The sequence below is a fragment of the Heptranchias perlo genome, unplaced genomic scaffold (genome assembly GCF_035084215.1).
Source record: "Heptranchias perlo isolate sHepPer1 unplaced genomic scaffold, sHepPer1.hap1 HAP1_SCAFFOLD_66, whole genome shotgun sequence".
Classification (NCBI taxonomy): domain Eukaryota; kingdom Metazoa; phylum Chordata; class Chondrichthyes; order Hexanchiformes; family Hexanchidae; genus Heptranchias; species Heptranchias perlo.
Genome location: NW_027139688.1, coordinates 3066426 through 3083766, shown reverse-complemented (window position 1 = coordinate 3083766; position 17341 = coordinate 3066426). Strand labels below are relative to the sequence as shown.

The window sequence follows — 17341 nt, the reverse complement described above, 5'->3', positions numbered from 1 at the left end:
CCCTCTTTCTCTTAATAGATCTGTAAAAACCCTTATTGTTTTCCTTGATATCCCTCGCAAGCTTTATCTTGCATTCCCTTTTTGCAACTCTTACCACTTTCCTTGTATCCCTTTGCTGTTCTTTATATGTCTCCCAGTCCACGGGATGTTTACTGTGCTTTGCGTTCATGTAGGCCCTTACTTTTAGTTTCATACCATAAATCACTTCCCTTGTTGACCAAGATTATTTAATTACACACGTAGAGCTGTTGCCCTTGATGGCGATGTACAGGTCTTGTATTCTATCAAATACTTCTGTGAACACCTTCCACCTTTCATCTATAGTTTCCTCTGTTAATAGTTCTGCCCAGTCTATCGTGTTCAATTCCGACCTCATCTCTCCAAAGTCAGCCTTTCCCTAAATGGATCACATTGGTTCGTGACTCACCTTTCTGCTTTTCATATCGAATTCTATCATATGAAGGTCAGTGTTAGCGAGGTGTTCCCTTCCCGTTAGATTATTGACTCATTCAGGCTTATTTCTAATCCCTAATCTGAATCTGGCCCGTTTTGTTGTTGGTTCAAGAACATATTGTTCCAGAAAACTGTCGCAAAGATGAAACTTCATAATTTATTTAAAAATCATTATGAAAGTGAAAAGACGAAACCTCAATAATTATTCACACATATAAACATTGGGAAAAGTGCAAACACGACATCCTAACATCTATTCAGAAGTGTTAATAAACAATAAACTTTAAAAACAATTATTCAAAGATTTTAATGTTGGAAACGTGCAAACAAGAAAATTGAACAATTATCAAAAAAATTCTGTCAGCTGCCTCCCCTACCCAACTCCCCCCTCCCTCCGCGGACGACAAGGAAGAGAACGTAGAGTTAATAGAGACAGAAATGATAATCCCCAGACTCTCTCAAGGCACCCCACTTTCCTCCGTGCCCAGATGAACTCTTCTATCTGCTTCCTCCTGCCCTGCTGCCAGTCACTGTGGATTGCACGTCTACCAGCGGTGTGCTGGATGAATGTTGGTCTGATGAGTCATTGACCTATGACTTGCCGACTCTTATGGCCATCTGCCTCTGGAGCAGGGATGCTACTGCCTGCATTCTAGGATTGAGATCCTGAGTTGCTTCGTGCAGTGTGCCGTGTGTAGCTGACAACATGCCTGCTGCTGTAAAGATGTATGATATTTACTCGGCAGCTGATTCGATATCGCCCATTCTGCACTATTGCCCACAGATAGACTTGACCCCTGCGAACTGCAATAAGAATATCATTGGGAATCCGTCAATGCATCAAACATGCAGCAACAACAGTGAGATTGTGGGTCCAGAAGCGCAACCCTTTTATAGAACTTGAGCACTCAGTAATAATTTCAGCTTTTATAACATCCGGCATTAGTTCCAGTCTATTAATGAGGAAGTGGCGATATTCCAGTTCAGCGCAATACTGGACCGCAAATGGGGCAATGACGCACCTCAGCCCATGAAACTTTGTCCATTCAAGTTAAGGAATGCGAAATCAGACCGAACATTATGCGCTCTGGGCTCTCCCGGGGCCACTGACGTGAACATCCTCCCCACTCATTTTGTAATTCTGTGGAATATTTATGAAGATTCAAACATTGTTTGCAACGTGAAAATTGTATTCGTGTATCCCGGGTGCTGACCCTACTCGAATATTTTGGTGGTGATCCTGCACTACTGTTATCGGCGCAGATCCTTCTCGAAAATTACTGATCTTCACAAAACGCTTGCATTTCTGTAAGGCGACCTTCATCCTACAGTACTGCTGTAGACCACATACTTGCAGTAGAGCTCCGAGCGATGATCTTCAATGAACTGGTGGTGATCCTCCTCTTCTATTGTTGGTGGTGATGCGACTCGTGCAGGACTGGCGGTGATCCGACTCTTGTATTTTGGCAGTGATGTGACTCCTGCAGTACGGGCGGTGATCCTACTCTTGTATTGATGGTGGTGATTCGATTCCTGCGGTACTGGCGGTGATCCTACTCTTGTATTGATGGTGGTGATTCGATTCCTGCGGTACTGGCGGTGATCCTACTCTTGTATTGTTGGTGGTGATGGGACTCCTGGAGTACTGGCGGTGTCCGCCGTCTAACATTAATAATAAAGGTTTTATTCTGACAGCCTTTGCCGGTCACAATAATCTGACAGAAGCTCGAATAATCTCCTCTTGCATGATTTGTGTTCAGATTACTCTTTCATTGGTCGTGGTGAAGATAACGCCACAGTGCTGATGATGACTCCACTCCACCAGTGCTGGTGGTCACCTTCGTGTTGCAGTATTATTGACGACCCTATTCTTACAGTAAAGGTGGTGCCTCCAATCTCGCTGTCGCTGTGGTCACTGTACTCTTCCAATCTTAGTGATAACCTTGCTTTTACAGTGTGGGCGGTGAGCCTAACTTACAACACTGCCGGTCGCCTTATTTTTGCAAACTGCTGTTGTTTCTATTAATACAGGTGGTATCAGTACACATGCACCATTGGTGGGGACCCTCACATTGCAGTACTGATGGCAAATGGAATTTGCAGTATCCTTGGTGACAACATACTTGCAGCACTGATGGTGACCCAACGGTGACATTAATTGTGCTCACCCTATTCGTACAGTAATAATACCCACACTGCTGCAAATGTAACGGTAGTGACCCTGCTCTAGAGATAGAAGTGTTGATCTTACGTTCGCAGGGCAGCTGGTGACTCTACTCCCAGTCATGTCTAATCATGTCCAGCTTGTAGCCATGTCCCAATTTGCAGTCTGGTGCTCAAATATAGTAGGAATAAAATATCCGCATTGTCCAGTTAAGTTTTGAAACTAAATTTAGCGATCATCTTTTCTGACTCATTTGATCGTGCGGCCGCATAAGTAACATGGGGGAATCTCTCCTGGTGCTTCCCAAGCCTATCTCCATTGGGGTTACTGCAGCCCCTGTGCCTGGCACGGCTTACTGTCACTTGCTGAGCGGTTTGGTCTTTCAGTTCAATTCCCACAATGCCCGAGTGATTCAGGCTTTGCACTCAAGGCCACATCTGCAACCAGTGTCTGTTCTACCAGCCTCGATGTACATCAGAAGTGAATATCTGAGAAACATTGACTCGGCCTGATTCCTTCCAGTATCGACGTTGGAAGCTGACTTGGGAAATGGCTCGGGTCACGTTTCATCATTTTTTGTTCATTTCTTCATTTATTCGAAATGTCTCTTGATTATTAGGAATTCGCACAATTAAGGTTCCGTGACGTTGAAGCTGAACGAACAGTCTGATATATATATGGGACCTTCCCTTCCATTGAAGCACATGGGATTAAACGGACAGTTGTTTTTGGGACCACTGCTCTTTCTGATTTATATTAATGACCTGGACTTGGGTGTCGATGGCATAATTTCAAAGTTTGCAGATGACACGAAACTCGGAAATGCAGCAAACATTCAGGAAGACAGTAAAAGGCTTCAGGAGGATGTAGACAGATTGCTGAAATGGGCAGAAACATGGCAGATGAAATTTAAGGTATGCAAGTGTGAAGTGATTCACTTTGGTAGGAAAAATGAGGAGAGGCAATATAAACTAAATTTTACACTCTTAATGGTGCCGCAGCAACAGACAGATCTGGGGTGTACGTACAAATGTCCTTGAAAGGGGCAGGAGAAGATTTTTAAAAATTTGTTCATGGGATGTGGGCGTCGCTGGCAAGCCCAGCATTTATTGCCAATCACTAATTGCCCTTGAGAAGGTGGTGGTGAGCCGCCTTCTTGAACCGCTGCAGTCCGTGTGCTGAAGGTTCTTCCACAGTGCTGTAAGGCAGGGAGTTCTAGGATTATGACCCAGCGATGATGAAGGAACGGCGATAAATTTCCAAGTAGGGATGGTGTGTGGCTTGGAGGGGAACGTGCAGGTGGTGTTGTTCCCATGTGCCTGCTGCCTTTGTCCTTCTAGGTGTAGAGGTCTCAGGTTTGGGAGGCGCTGTCGAAGAAGCCTTGGCGAGTTGCTGGAGTGCATCCTGTAGATGGTACACACTGCTGCCACTGTGCGCCGGTGGTGAAGGGAGTGAATGTTTAGTGTGGTGGATGGGGTGCCAATCAAGCGGGCTGTTTTGTCCTGGATGGTGTGGAGCTTCTTGAGTGTTGTTGGAGATGCACTCATCCAGGCAAGTGGAGAGTATTCCATCACACTCCTCTCTTGCGCATGTAGATGGTGGAAAGGCTTTGGGGAGTCAGGAGATGAGTCACTCGCCGCAGAATACCCAGCCTCTGACCTGCTCTTGTAGCCACAGTAGTATGTGGCTGGTCCAGTTAAGTTTCTGGTCAAAGGTGACCCCGAGGATGTTGATGGTGGGGAATTCGGCGATGGTAACGCCGTTGAATGTGAAGTGAAAATTGTCAGGTTCTCTTTTATTGGAGATGGTCATTGCCTGGCACTTGTCTGGCGCAAATGTTACTTGCCACTTATGAGCCCAAGCCTGGATGTTGTCCAGTTCTTGCTGCATGAGGCCTCGGACTGCTTCATTAACTGAGGGGTTGTGAATGGAACTGAACACAGTGCGATCATGAGCGAACGTCCCCTTTACTGACCTTATGGTGGAGGGACTTTCATTGATGAAGCAGATGAAGATAGTTGGGCCTATGACACTGCCCTGAGGAGCTCCTGCAGCAATGCCCTTTGGCTGAAATGATTGGCCTCCAGCAACCATGAATATCTTCATTTGTGGTAGGTATGACTTCAGCTATTGGAGAGTTTTCCCCCTGATTCCCATTGGCTTCAATTTTACTCGTGCTCCTTTGTGCCACACTTGGTCAAATGCTGTCTTGATGTCAAGGGCCGTCGCTCTCACCTCACGTCTGGAATTCAGCTCTTTTGTCCATGTTTGGACCAAGGCTGTAATGAGGTCTGGAGTCCAGTGGTCCTGACACCCCATGGCCTTTCCACCATCTCTAATGCACAAGTTAGAAGTGAGATGGATTACTCTCCTTTTGCCTGGGTGAGTGCAGTTCTAGCTACTCTCAAGAAGCTCTACACCATCCAGGACAAAGCAGCCCTCTCGATTGTCACCCCACGCACCACCCTGAATATTTATTCCCTTCGCCACCGGCGCACCATGGCTGCAGTGTGTACCACCTACTGGATGCACTGCAGCAACTCGCCAAGACTCCTTCCACAGCACCTCGCAAATCCTCGAGCTCTACCGCCTAGAAGGACAACGGCAGCATGCACATGAGAACAAAACCAACTGCACGTTCCCGTCCAAGTCACACACCATCCCGACTTGGAAATATATCGCCGTTCCTTCATTGTCACTGGGTCAAAATTCTGGAACTCCCCACCTAACTGCATTGTGGGAGAACCATCACCACACAGACTGCAGCGGTTCAAGAAGGCGGATCATCACCACCTTCTCAAGCTCAATTAGGGATGGGCAATAAATGCTGGCCTTGCCAGCGATACCCACACCCCATCAATGAATAAAAAATAAGTAAAAATGAACAAGTGGCTCCGTTAGTATTGCTGAGATTATGACCCGTGTGGTCCGAGCTCCTGATGCTTCCTTACCTGGACCTCCTCCCTGTTCTTTCCTCTGTCATTGGACCCGACATGCCCCACAGCAAATGGATCTCAACCCTCCATTTTCAAGTATCTCTCCAGTTGCGCTGAGGTAACTTTTATCCTGGCAACAGGTAGACAACACACTCTCATGGACTCTCGGTTGTGACTGCAGTGGATGCTATCGAGACCCCTAATTATCCAATTTGCTATTGCTGAACGTTACAATTTCTATTTTGAACACCACCACTCGCCACACCGCCTTGTACTGTCTCCTGCTCCACGTTGCCATGGTGAGCTTCAACGCATCCTTCCTACATCCTTCATCCTTATCCTCACAGGCAGAAAGTACGTTGTACCTGTTAGAAATAACCAGTGTCTGCTTGACTTGCTTCTCTACCTCCACTAGGTTCTGCCTACCCTGCTGACTGACAGTCACGCTCACCCCTCCCTACACCTGTACTTTCCACTGAGCTGTGACTGTACTGTGGAGAAAACTATCCAGACATTCCATCACCTTCCATACGTGTCAGAGTATCTCTAACTCGCAGTCCAGCTCAAGGATTCTGAGCTGGAGTGTTTCAAGGCAGAGATATTACCGACAGGAGTAGTTATCCGGTACAGTCTCCCTGTTCACAATTTCCACAATCTGCAGTCCCGACACATGGCCTGTGCTGCTACTTCTAATCTTTATTTATTTATTTATTTATTGTTAGCTGTCATTTATTTCTAGAGCTAATAGATTCATTTGAGATCTACATTATAATTAGTAGATGAATTTATTTTGATTTCACATTGGTTAGTAATCAATTACACTCGTTATTAATTAATTATTTACTTACATTGCTTAAGATATTTAATCAAGGATAACAACCATATACTTAAAGTAGATTGTGGATGATAAATTAACAGTTAGCTGAAATTAATTGGGCTCCGCCGCTCCTTCCGTTGCATTCACCAGGACTTCAATTTTCTCGAATATTCCCCCGTATTTGTTCACCCTCTCGCTCGGCACCCTTTTTTGAAGGTTATGGGCCGCACCAGTGATGCTACTCTCCGAATTAGAAATAGAGGGCAGGCAAATTAAGGGAACACAGTAAATGTGCAATTAAAAATAGTATACAGGGGAATACAGTAACTGTTCAATTCGAAATAGACAACGGGGAATGTGGGGAACAGCGTAACTGTTTAATTAGAAATAGAGAACAGGGGAATTTAGGGGAACACAACAACTTTTTAATTAGAAATAGAGAACAGGGGAACAGAGTAATTGTTTAATTAGAAATAGAGAACACGGGAATTTGGGGGAACACAGTAACTATTCAATTAGAAATAGATGACAAGTGAATGTAATGGAACTCGGTAACTGTCCATTTAAAAATCGAATCAAGTGAATTAAAGGGGAGCACAGAAATTTTTTAATTGTATATAGGGGCCAGAGGAATTAAGGGTTACACAGTGAGGTTTCAATTATGAATAGATCAACGGGGTATTTAGGGGAACAAAGTGACTGTTTAATTAGAACTCGAGAACAAGGTAATGTAGGAAGAACACAGAAACTGCTTAATTAGAAATAGAATAAATGGAATTTAGGGCAACACAGTAACTGTTCAATTAGAAATACAATAAAGGGGAAAAGGGGGAATACAGTAACTGTTTAAATAGTAAAATAATAAAAGGGAATATCGGGGGATAACGCCTCTGTTAAATTAGAAATGCAATAATGGGAAATATCGTGGAACACAGTGAATATTTAATTAGAAAGAGTGGACTTAATTAGAAGTAGAATAAAATGGAATTAAGGGGAGCACGGTAAATGTCCGATTAGAAATAAAAGACGGGGAAGTTAGGGGAACACATTAGCTGCTTAATTAGTAATGGAGGACAGAGAAGTTCAGGGGAGCAATCTAACGAAACGGGGAATATTGATGAACACAGTAATTGTATAATTAGAAATAGAGGACTATATAATTTAGGGGAATAAAGTAACAGTTCAATTAGCAATAGAGAACACTAGAATTTAGGGGAGCACAATAACAGTATAGATGGGAATAGAAGCCATGGAATTTAGGGGAACACGGAAACTGTTTAATTAGGAATAATGGACAGTGGAATTCAGGAGAATACAGTAAGTGTTTAATTGGAAATAGAAGACCGTAGAATTAACAGGAGCAATGTATTTCCTTAATTAGAACTAGAAAACAGGGGAATGCATGAAACACAATAGTGGTTTCATTAGAAACATAATAAAGGGGAAGGTAGGGGAACACAGTAACTGTTTGATTAGAAATAGAGGGCACTGGATTTAGGGAACACCGGAATTGTTTAATTAACAATAAAAAACTTCGAAATTTAGGGGAATACAGTAACTGTTTAACTCTAAATAGAATGAAGGGGAATATAAGGATAAAACAGGAACTGTTCATTTAGAAATATAATGAAGGGGAATATAAGGCGAACACAGTAACTGTTTAATTAGAATTAGAGGTTAGGATAATATAAGGGGAACTCAGAAACTGTTTCATTCGAATTAGAGGATGGATAATATGAGGGGGACACAGGACCTGTTTAATCAGAAATAGAGGTTAGAATAATATAAGGGGAACAAAGTTATTCTTTAATTTGAAGTAGAGGATAGGATGATATAAGGGTTCACAACAATTCTTTAAGTAGAAATAGAAGAAAGGATAATATAAGGGGAGCACAGTAACTGTTTAATTTGAAATAGTGGGCACGATAATATAAGGAGAATATATTGAAATAGATGAATTGTGAATTAATGTGAATGCATCAACTGTGTAATCAAAAATAGAAGACAAGGCAATTCAGGGGAACACAATGACTCTTTAAATTGAAATTGAAGCCAGGAGAATTTAGAGGAACACAATGTCTGTTAAATTAGAAATAGTTAACGGGGTAATTTCAGGGAACACAATAACAGTTCAATTAGAAATAGAGAAGAGGGGAATTAGAGGAACAATGCAACTGATATATAAAAAATAGAGGACAGGAAAATTGAAGAAAATATAGTAACTGTTTAATTACAAACAGGGAGCCGCGAAAGGCTGTAACCATTTACGTCGAAGTAGGGGTCAGGGGAAGACTTTGCTTTCTATTTTATCCTTGGTTCCTGACACTTCGCTTTCTCACGATTATAACTGGTTGCAGATGCATCGCTGACTGATGGAATCTAAATCTCAGCCTGATGCCTGACTCCTGTATTAAATACTGTTGGCCGTCTGAATGCAGTTAAAGAAGAATGTGCCTGTTACACAGAAGTGCCTGCTACTCATCACCACTTCCTCCAAAAGCTGGACGCCAGCCGGATTGGCAGAGCCTGGGATGCACGGGGACCTGCAACTATGTGACGTTTGGCTTTTGGAGAAACTCAGGTTATTGCAGAAGGTTAAATAGTGACGGATAAAGTGGGCACCTAGTCACAATTGATAAATTAAGCCCAATATAATTAAAGTATAAAGGCTATTGTTAGTGTAAGGTTTTAGACAAGGCTCTTTCAAATTGAAGTGAGGTGTCATAGGTTTATTGAACACACAGAACATCCAATAGTGCTTAAACCTACACTTAAAACATAGTGATTAGAACGACAGCTGTTGGTTGGTGATCAAACGTGTTCCAGTTCTAAGCTCATTCTCCTAGGCCTTTACGAATACGAATTATCATCACAACTTGCTACTTTTTATACATTTTCTGACTCCCTGTACGTGTCAATCTACACAATTCTGCATTACATAGTCACATAACAGTTACAATACAAATCAACATATGGAGAATTGAATTGACTTTTCCTTTATCCTCTACCTAAACTTTTCCGCCTTCTACCACTCTCTCCTCCTTCAAGACGCTCCTTCAAACCTATCTCTTTGACCAAGCTTTTGCTCACCTGTCCTAATACCTCCTAATGTGACTCGGTGATAAACTTTGTTTGCGAACGCTCCTGTGAAGCGCCGTGTGCCGTTTTATTACATTAAAGGCGCGATGTAATTGCAAGTTGTTGCGGATGTTATTGAAGTTGTTTTTCAAGAACGATATTTTCACTTACCTAACAACCTCTTTTCCAGTTCGGCTCACACCGTAAATTCACTTTGTTCGTTATCTTATCAACAACTTCACTCTTGAACCATTTCATTGCAATTCGACCAAGTGAAATCTATAAATATAAGTCTGTCTTTCTTTTGTATCATTTGTGCGAATTAAAATGAATGAAGAATGCCAAATTATTTCCTTTGCAGAACTACCTGCTTTCCCACACTGTTATCAAATCATTTATGTTCTCTGAAATTGATCAATCAGTATATAATTGCATGTCTTTAATTAAATCTCTCATCACTTTATCCTGAAAATGACCATTGCCGCAGGGTCAGCCCTGGCCCAACAGCGCAGTGGGACTTGAAATTGACTTATACTTCGTTGCTCAACAGGCAAAGGCGAATATTAAGGTTACTACAATATTCATTTAAACAAATACAGTAAAACATTAGCAGATCTCATGACAGTCTGATTCACCTTTTCATAGAGCACCCTCTTTGTTGGCATTAGAGTATTTAAGGTCAACAGTAAACATTATCTCATCACCATCATTTATCCATCTCGATCTATTGTATTGCGCAGGTCTCTGCTCATTGATTTTACATTGTCCAGAGCCTCATTACCCATTTCATGTAGTGTTGTTATCAAGAGACTGACCATGCCTTGGGCCCGTTCGTCAGTACATTTTCATCATGCATGTCGAAAGCTGGTTGTTTCATGTGTAACACGTTACTTCTGTACACACAGCGATATCCCAGGCTCATGCAGCACGAGACATCCGATACAAGCCAGTCCTGCCCCTTCTGGATCTCTCTCAATAGATCGTGCAGGTGTTTGATTAGAATCTCCCCCTGCACGATCCCGATGTTTCGGGTAGTGGCCAAACATCAAATATATTCATCTCATTGTTCAGTATAAGCAAGGACACAACCATCTCGAAGAGAAACATATCAAATAACTATCTTAACTACAGTTTCCTTAATTTCACTCGACTGCGTATTGATACCAGATTGATATCTATTAACGAGTCGTGCCCGGGTGATTTAGGTTAAGAAGGGATGGTACAGGATTGATATAAATAGACTGCTTCCATTAGTTGAGGGATCAAGAATTAACGGCCAAAGATGAAAGAATACATTGAAGAGATTTAAAACTGAGGGTAAGAGAAACCTGTTTACACATAGAGTTGGGAGGCAGTCGAATTCACGGAAGCAGAAATTAGATCAATATTCACGATTAAATTGGATAGAGAGATAAGGAATAAAAAGTTGAAGGGATGTTGAGGTAGAGTGGGTAAAGTAATTGGAACTATTTACTCAGTCGGAAGGTAAACGTCAACAAGGACTGGTTGGCTCGATTGACTTGTTCCCCTGGTATAATATTCCAATATTTTGATGGTCAGTTGAAACTTCAAGTAAATATCTGCAAACAAAGATGCCTAACGTTACAGTGACGAGTTAACTTCCAATTGCCTCCATCTTACTTATCAGTCAAGCCAGGACCGGTTCAATTTGGCCAGGAAACAATGGGGGGAGGGAGGCCAGAGTCTGCTGGGGAGACCAGCGGCTGCAATATTCACACCGAAATTTCAGAAGAATTCCAAATAACTACGATTGTAACACATTTTGATTTCTACATTACAGAAAACTTTATCCATTGATCAAACTGACACGCCTCATGCCAATACCTGCGGTGTGAGGCAGTTCACGCTGACGCCACATGTTCCACTCCACTGCTGAAGCTCAATCGTGAATGTTCTCTTTGAATCATGAGCGGAAATTCCGCAGTTTCAGGAAGAAATGATTCTGTTCACCCGCAGAAAGCAGCAGACATCAAAAAGCATGGGACAAAATGGACGAAATGTTTTCTGATACCTGTTCATTTTCACAAGGACAATCCGTTTTCTTCATAAACGAAATAAGGCAATTCTAATAGGAACATGGATTGTAATGGGTTCATAAATGACAGCCAACATAAATTTGTTGAAGGCAAATCTTGTCTGATAAACTTGATTGAGTTCTTCGATGAAATAATAGATAAGGGTAGTACAGTTGAAGTTGTGTTCATGGACTTTCAAAAAGGCGTCTAATGAAGTGTCACATAATTGACTTGTTAGCAAAATTGAAGTCCATGGGATTATTTGGGCAATGGTACCCTGGATTTGACTGAGATACAGAAAGCAGACATTGGTGAACGGTACTTTTTTTTCAGACAAGGAAGGATACAGTGGTGTCCCACATGGGCCAATGATAGGACAATTGCTCTTTTCGATGTATATTAATGACCTGATCTTGGGTATAGAGGGTATAATTTCAAAGTTTGCAGATGACACGAAACTCGGAAATCTATTAAACAGAGACTAAGGGATAGAAGGCAGAGAGCAGTGGTGAACAGGTGTTTTTCTGACTGGAGAGATGTATGCTGCGGGGTCCCCAGGGGTCGGTATTCGGGCCAATGCGTTTCTTGTTATATATAAATAACCTGGACTTGGGTATAGAGACGACTATCTCGAAGTTTGTGGATGGTACCAAACTTGGCAACTGAGTTAATGGTGAGCAGAATAGTAGCCGAGCTCAGGAGGACAAAGGCTGACTCGTGAAATGGGCAGACACATGTCAGATACAACTTAATGCGGATAAGTTTGAAGTGATGCACTTTGGGTGGCATAACGTGGAGAGGCGGTATAATATAAACTGTACAATTTTGAGGGGGAGGGTCCTGCAAGAGCAGAGGGCCCTGGGGTTGCATGTTCAGAAATCTTTGAAGATGGCAGGGCAAGTTGATAAGGTGGTGACGAAAGCGTATGGGATACTTGGCTTTGTAAATGGGGACATTGAATACAAAAACAAGGAATTCATGCTAAACCTTCATAAATCAATGGTTAGGCCTCAGCTGGAGTATTGTTTACAATTGTGGGCACCACACTTTAGGAAGGATGGCAAGGCATTGGCGAGCGTACAGAGGAGGTATCCCAGGATGATATCAGGGATGAAGGATTTCAGCTATGTAGAGAGATTAGAGAAGCTGGGAGTGTTTTCCTTCGAGCAGAGAAGGTTAAGGGGAGAACGAATAAGAAAGAAAGAAAAGAAAGACTTGCATTTATGTCTTGCTTTTCATGACCTCAGGTCGTCCCAAAGCACAGGCAGGATGGGCCGTTTGGCCTCCTCCTGTCCTTTAAGTTTCTACGTTTCTGTGATTCTAAGGATAGTGGCAATATTCGAGAGGGCATTGATAGACTGGTGAAATGGGCAGACACGTGACCGATAGAATTTAATGTAGAGACGTCTGAGGTGATGTATTTTGGAAGGAAGAATGAGGGGAGGCAATATAAACTGAATGGTACAATTTTAAAGGGCGTGCAGGAAAAGACATATCTGGACCATTACGTACACAAATATTTGAAGGTGGCGGAACAAGTTGATGAGGCTGTTAAAAAATCGGGACCTTGGGCTTTCTAAAAAGAGGCATAGATTACAAAAACAAGGAAGTTCTGCTAAACCTTTATAAATATATCGTTAGGCCTCAGCTGGTGTATTCTGTTCAGTTCTGGGCACCACACTATAGGAAGGATGTCACGGCCTTAGACAGGGTGCAGAGGCGATTCACTTGAATGGTACCAGAGATGGGTGACTTCAGTTATGTGGAGATACTGGAGAAGCTGGGGTTGTTCTACTTAGAACAGAGAAGGTTAAGGCGTGATTTAATAGAGGTGTTCAAAATGATGATGGGTTTGAAAGGGTTTATTGGCAGAAACTCGATACAATGGCGGAAGGATTCATAACCAGAGGACACCGATTTAAGAACATTTGCAAAAGAAGCAGTTGGGAGATGAGGATTTTTTGAAGCAGCGAGTTGTTCTGACCTGGATTGCACTGCCTGAAAGGGTGGCGGATGGAGATTCAATCGTAACTTTCAAAAGGCATTTGGATAAATACTTGAAAAGTAAAAAAAATGCAGAGAAATTGGGAAAGAGCATTGGAGTGGAACTAATTGTATCGGTCTTTCAAGTACAGGCACAGTCACGATGGGCTGCAAGATTCTATAATTTTATATTTGAGCTTTAGTTCGGAGAGGAAGCTTAGGTTAGATTTTTCATTCATTTCACCAGTGTCAGAATAAAGGTCCATGGAAATGTCATCATCTCCTTCAGTTCTTCCCTGAATTTAGTTTGGGTAGCTGCATAAATACACGTGTTTGTACAGGAACTCAAATACATGAGCAGATATCCGGTTTCAGTGCTGATATACGCAGGGGTTTCATAATCGCCTGGATAATGCACGGTGTTTGTCAGTTTGGTAGCTAAAAAACTCACTGCAGCTGTCAGCCACAACAGTATGAAACAGCCCGAAACCGTGAAGAGTAAAACGATGGATTTCCTTCGGTTCTCCATCTCTGGATCGCTCTGATTCTCACTGCTGCGACCGCGGATTCCCCTCCGGGCTCGACTGGCTACGACAATACGTCTGACTGTCAAACAATTGAACAGTAATATCAAAGCAAAAGGAAGCCATGGAATTAAAATACTGTGTAACCAAGAGTAGACGGCGCCTGCAGGCTTTGAAAAAAAGTCCACTCTGATGCGGCAACCCGAGTGAACATTGTTAATTATTCGTTCAGGTTCATATGCAAAGCAAAAGGGGATGTCCTTTAAACAGAACAGGGCAGTGACGGTTGTTAAAACCGCAGCCGCAGTTCTCACTGTGCAATATTTTGTTTTAAACTTATGACAACATATCGCTACAAATCGGTCAAATGTGAACAAGACTGTGAACCACACCGACATATCCAGCGCAGCAGCATTCATGTAAATAATGAACTTACAAACGGCAGTGTAGGACAGGAATGAATATGGAAAGTGATAACTGAAAATGTGATACACTATTACATTGAAGATGATGACCAGCAAATCTGCTGTTGCCATGGCAACCATGTAGACAGAAATACATTTGGAAAGGCCGCAATTTCCTCTGGAGAGAATCACGATTGTCACCAGGTGCGCTGTAAGAAAGAGGAACAAGAGGTAATTACCGGGGACACTCAGATAAATCTCAGAGCATATTGTGGAGAAATATTTAGATGTGTCCCTGCGTGGGTTATGTGCACGGATTATTTTTTAATATAGGCGAACATTGACAAAAGTTTGTTTGAAAGGAATCAATCATTGAACAATAGAGGGACTAAAAACCCGCCGCCCTTCCAGTGTCCTTCAGTCAGACATCGTCAAGAACTAAATATCATTTCATAGGAATTACTGGAAAGATATGAATTCAAATAAAACATTCCGCTGAGGTAAAGGCATTCAATTCACGTCGAGACTGAGTATTATCTATTCATATTCGGCTCGAGGGAGCTGCTCGGTACCAGAGCGGGAGCTGGTGGAACCGCGAAGGTTTTTTTTGCAGCCGAGGGGAGGAGAGCAGCTCCCTGAACGGCAATTATTTCTGAAATTATCTTTCAAAGGCCCTTGTTGGGTGCAGATGTCTGCAGACCGAGGAATTATCAACTTAAAGTGGACCGGGAACAAAGTTACAAATAAAATGGTGTCCATGGACATTAAACAACACGTTTTTTAATGATCGATGTATTGTTAATGGGGCCGGGGAATCAGTCTCGCCCTCCCTCGGTATGATAAAGAAAGTTGATCGCTCGTTGCCCACAATCTATCGACCAGAGCAGCGCCTCACCGGCCTTGAGGACGGGTAAGATTCCTGCTGCGATTCACCAACTTATCCAGGTGGATAAGTGACTCTGCAATGAGAACAATCTCTGAATCTCTTTCATTAACAGTGAGACAGTCAACAGCTATTAAACAACAGGACTCATTGACTTACCGGGAACACCAAAAGCCGCGAGAATAGGGTAGTAGGTATCCTTTACCTGTAAAATTATTGGAAGTTCCATTTTATAGAATAATGGATGACTTCTCTCCGGCTTCACGGTTCCGATTGGAGTGTATCTGAGATCCGTAAATATTCCCCCTTTATAGAACAACCGGTGTCCGGTGAGAAAATCAGGTTCTACAATAATTTGCATTAGTTACAGTCACTTAACAAACAAGGGGCGATTTTCGCTTCTGTGCATTGGGAAGTCAATGGGGAAATTGCACATTTCAGTCCATGAAACTCCGTCGAGCAGACGGAGCAGAAAGTCATCCCAGAGAAAATGCCATGTGCGCATGCTCAGTGAAACCAAAATGGAGCATTCCTCTCAGACTCCACATTCGGTTCTTGAGGCATCCAATAATTCGGTGAAGTCTTCGATCATTCATTGCATATTGCAATTTGTTTTGTACTGTGATTATGACTGGTGATGATTCGGCACGAACATTACTGGTGGTGATCGTACTGTAACATTACTGATGGTGACCCCACCCTAACATTACTGGTGGTGATCGTACTGTAACATTACTGATGGTGACCCCGCCCTAATATTACTGGTGGTGATCGTACTGTAACATTACTGATGGTGACCCCACCCTAACATTATTGGTGGTGATCGTACTGCAACATTACTGGTGCTGATCCAACGCTAACATCACTGATGGTGATCATAACCTAACATTACGGATGGTGACCCGACAATAACATTACTGGTAATGACCCGGCACTAACATAACTGTTTATGACTCTGCTCTAACGTCACTGATAGTGATCCTACCCTAACATTACTGATGTCGACCCGACAATAACATTACTGGTGGAAACTCCACTCGAAAGTGACTGGTGGTGTCCCCACTCTAACATTACTGATGGTGACCCCACTCTAACATTACTGATGGTGACCCCACTCTCACATTAATGATGGTGACCCCACTCTCACATTAATGATGGTGACCCCACTCTCACATTAATGATGGTGACCCTACCCTAATATTACGTGTGGTGAACCCACCCTAACATCACTGATGGTGACCCGACAATAACATTACTGATGGTGACCCGACAATAACATTACTGGTGGACACTCCACCCTAATATTACTGATGGAGACCCTACCCGAACATTACTGATGGTCACTCCACCCTAACATTACTGGTGGTGACTCCGCCCTAACATTACTGGTGGTGAACCAACCCTAATATTACTGGTGGTGAACCAACCCTAACATTACTGATGGTGACCCGACCCTAACATTACTGGTGGTGAACCAACCCTAATATTACTGGTGGTGAACCAACTCTAACATTAATGATGGTGACCCTACCCTAACATTAATGATGGTGACCCGACTCTAACATTACTGGTGGTGAACCAACCCTAACATTACTGGTGGTGAACCAACCCTAATATTAATGATGGTGACCCTACCCTAACATTACTGATGGTGACCCTACAATAACATGACTGATGTTGACCCTACTCTGACATTAGTGATGGTGACTCCACTCTAACATTACTGATGGTGACCCAACTTTGACATTACTGATGGTGACTCCACCATAACATTACTGATGGTGACCCTACCCTAACATTACTGATGGTGACCCTACCCTAACATTACTGGTGGTTTTCCCATATTATACTCCATCTGTCAAATTGTTGCCACTGACTTAACCTATCTATATCCCTTTGCACACTCTTTATGTCCCCTTCACAAATTACTTTCCTACCTACCTTTTGTCATCAGCAAATTTAGCAACCATACATTCGGTCCCTTCATCCAAGTCATTGATATCGATCGTACGTAGTTGAGGCCAAAGCACTGATCCCTGTGGCACTCCACTAGTTACATCTTA

At 42.7% G+C, this 17341-nt stretch overlaps 1 protein-coding gene across 1 annotated transcript; it reads right to left on the bottom strand.

The window, feature by feature from the left end:
* Nucleotides 1-13702: 13702 nt before the first annotated feature.
* On the bottom strand, nt 13703-15507 carry LOC137318170 (probable G-protein coupled receptor 139). Its single transcript, XM_067981129.1, has 2 exons — nt 15438-15507; nt 13703-14604 (listed from the first exon to the last, which is right to left on the bottom strand). The coding sequence occupies exons 1-2, from the start codon at nt 15505-15507 to the stop codon at nt 13703-13705; spliced, it is 972 nt and encodes a 323-aa protein (XP_067837230.1).
* Nucleotides 15508-17341: the final 1834 nt, after the last annotated feature.

Bases quoted from the DNA above. Each gene is read 5' to 3' on its own strand.
- LOC137318170 (XM_067981129.1), bottom strand. From the start codon at position 15,507: ATGGAACTTCCAATAATTTTACAGGTAAAGGATACCTACTACCCTATT. The intron at 14,605-15,437 runs GTAAGTCAATGA...TCTTTCTTACAG, and splicing joins CGCGGCTTTTGGTGTTCCCG to CGCACCTGGTGACAATCGTG.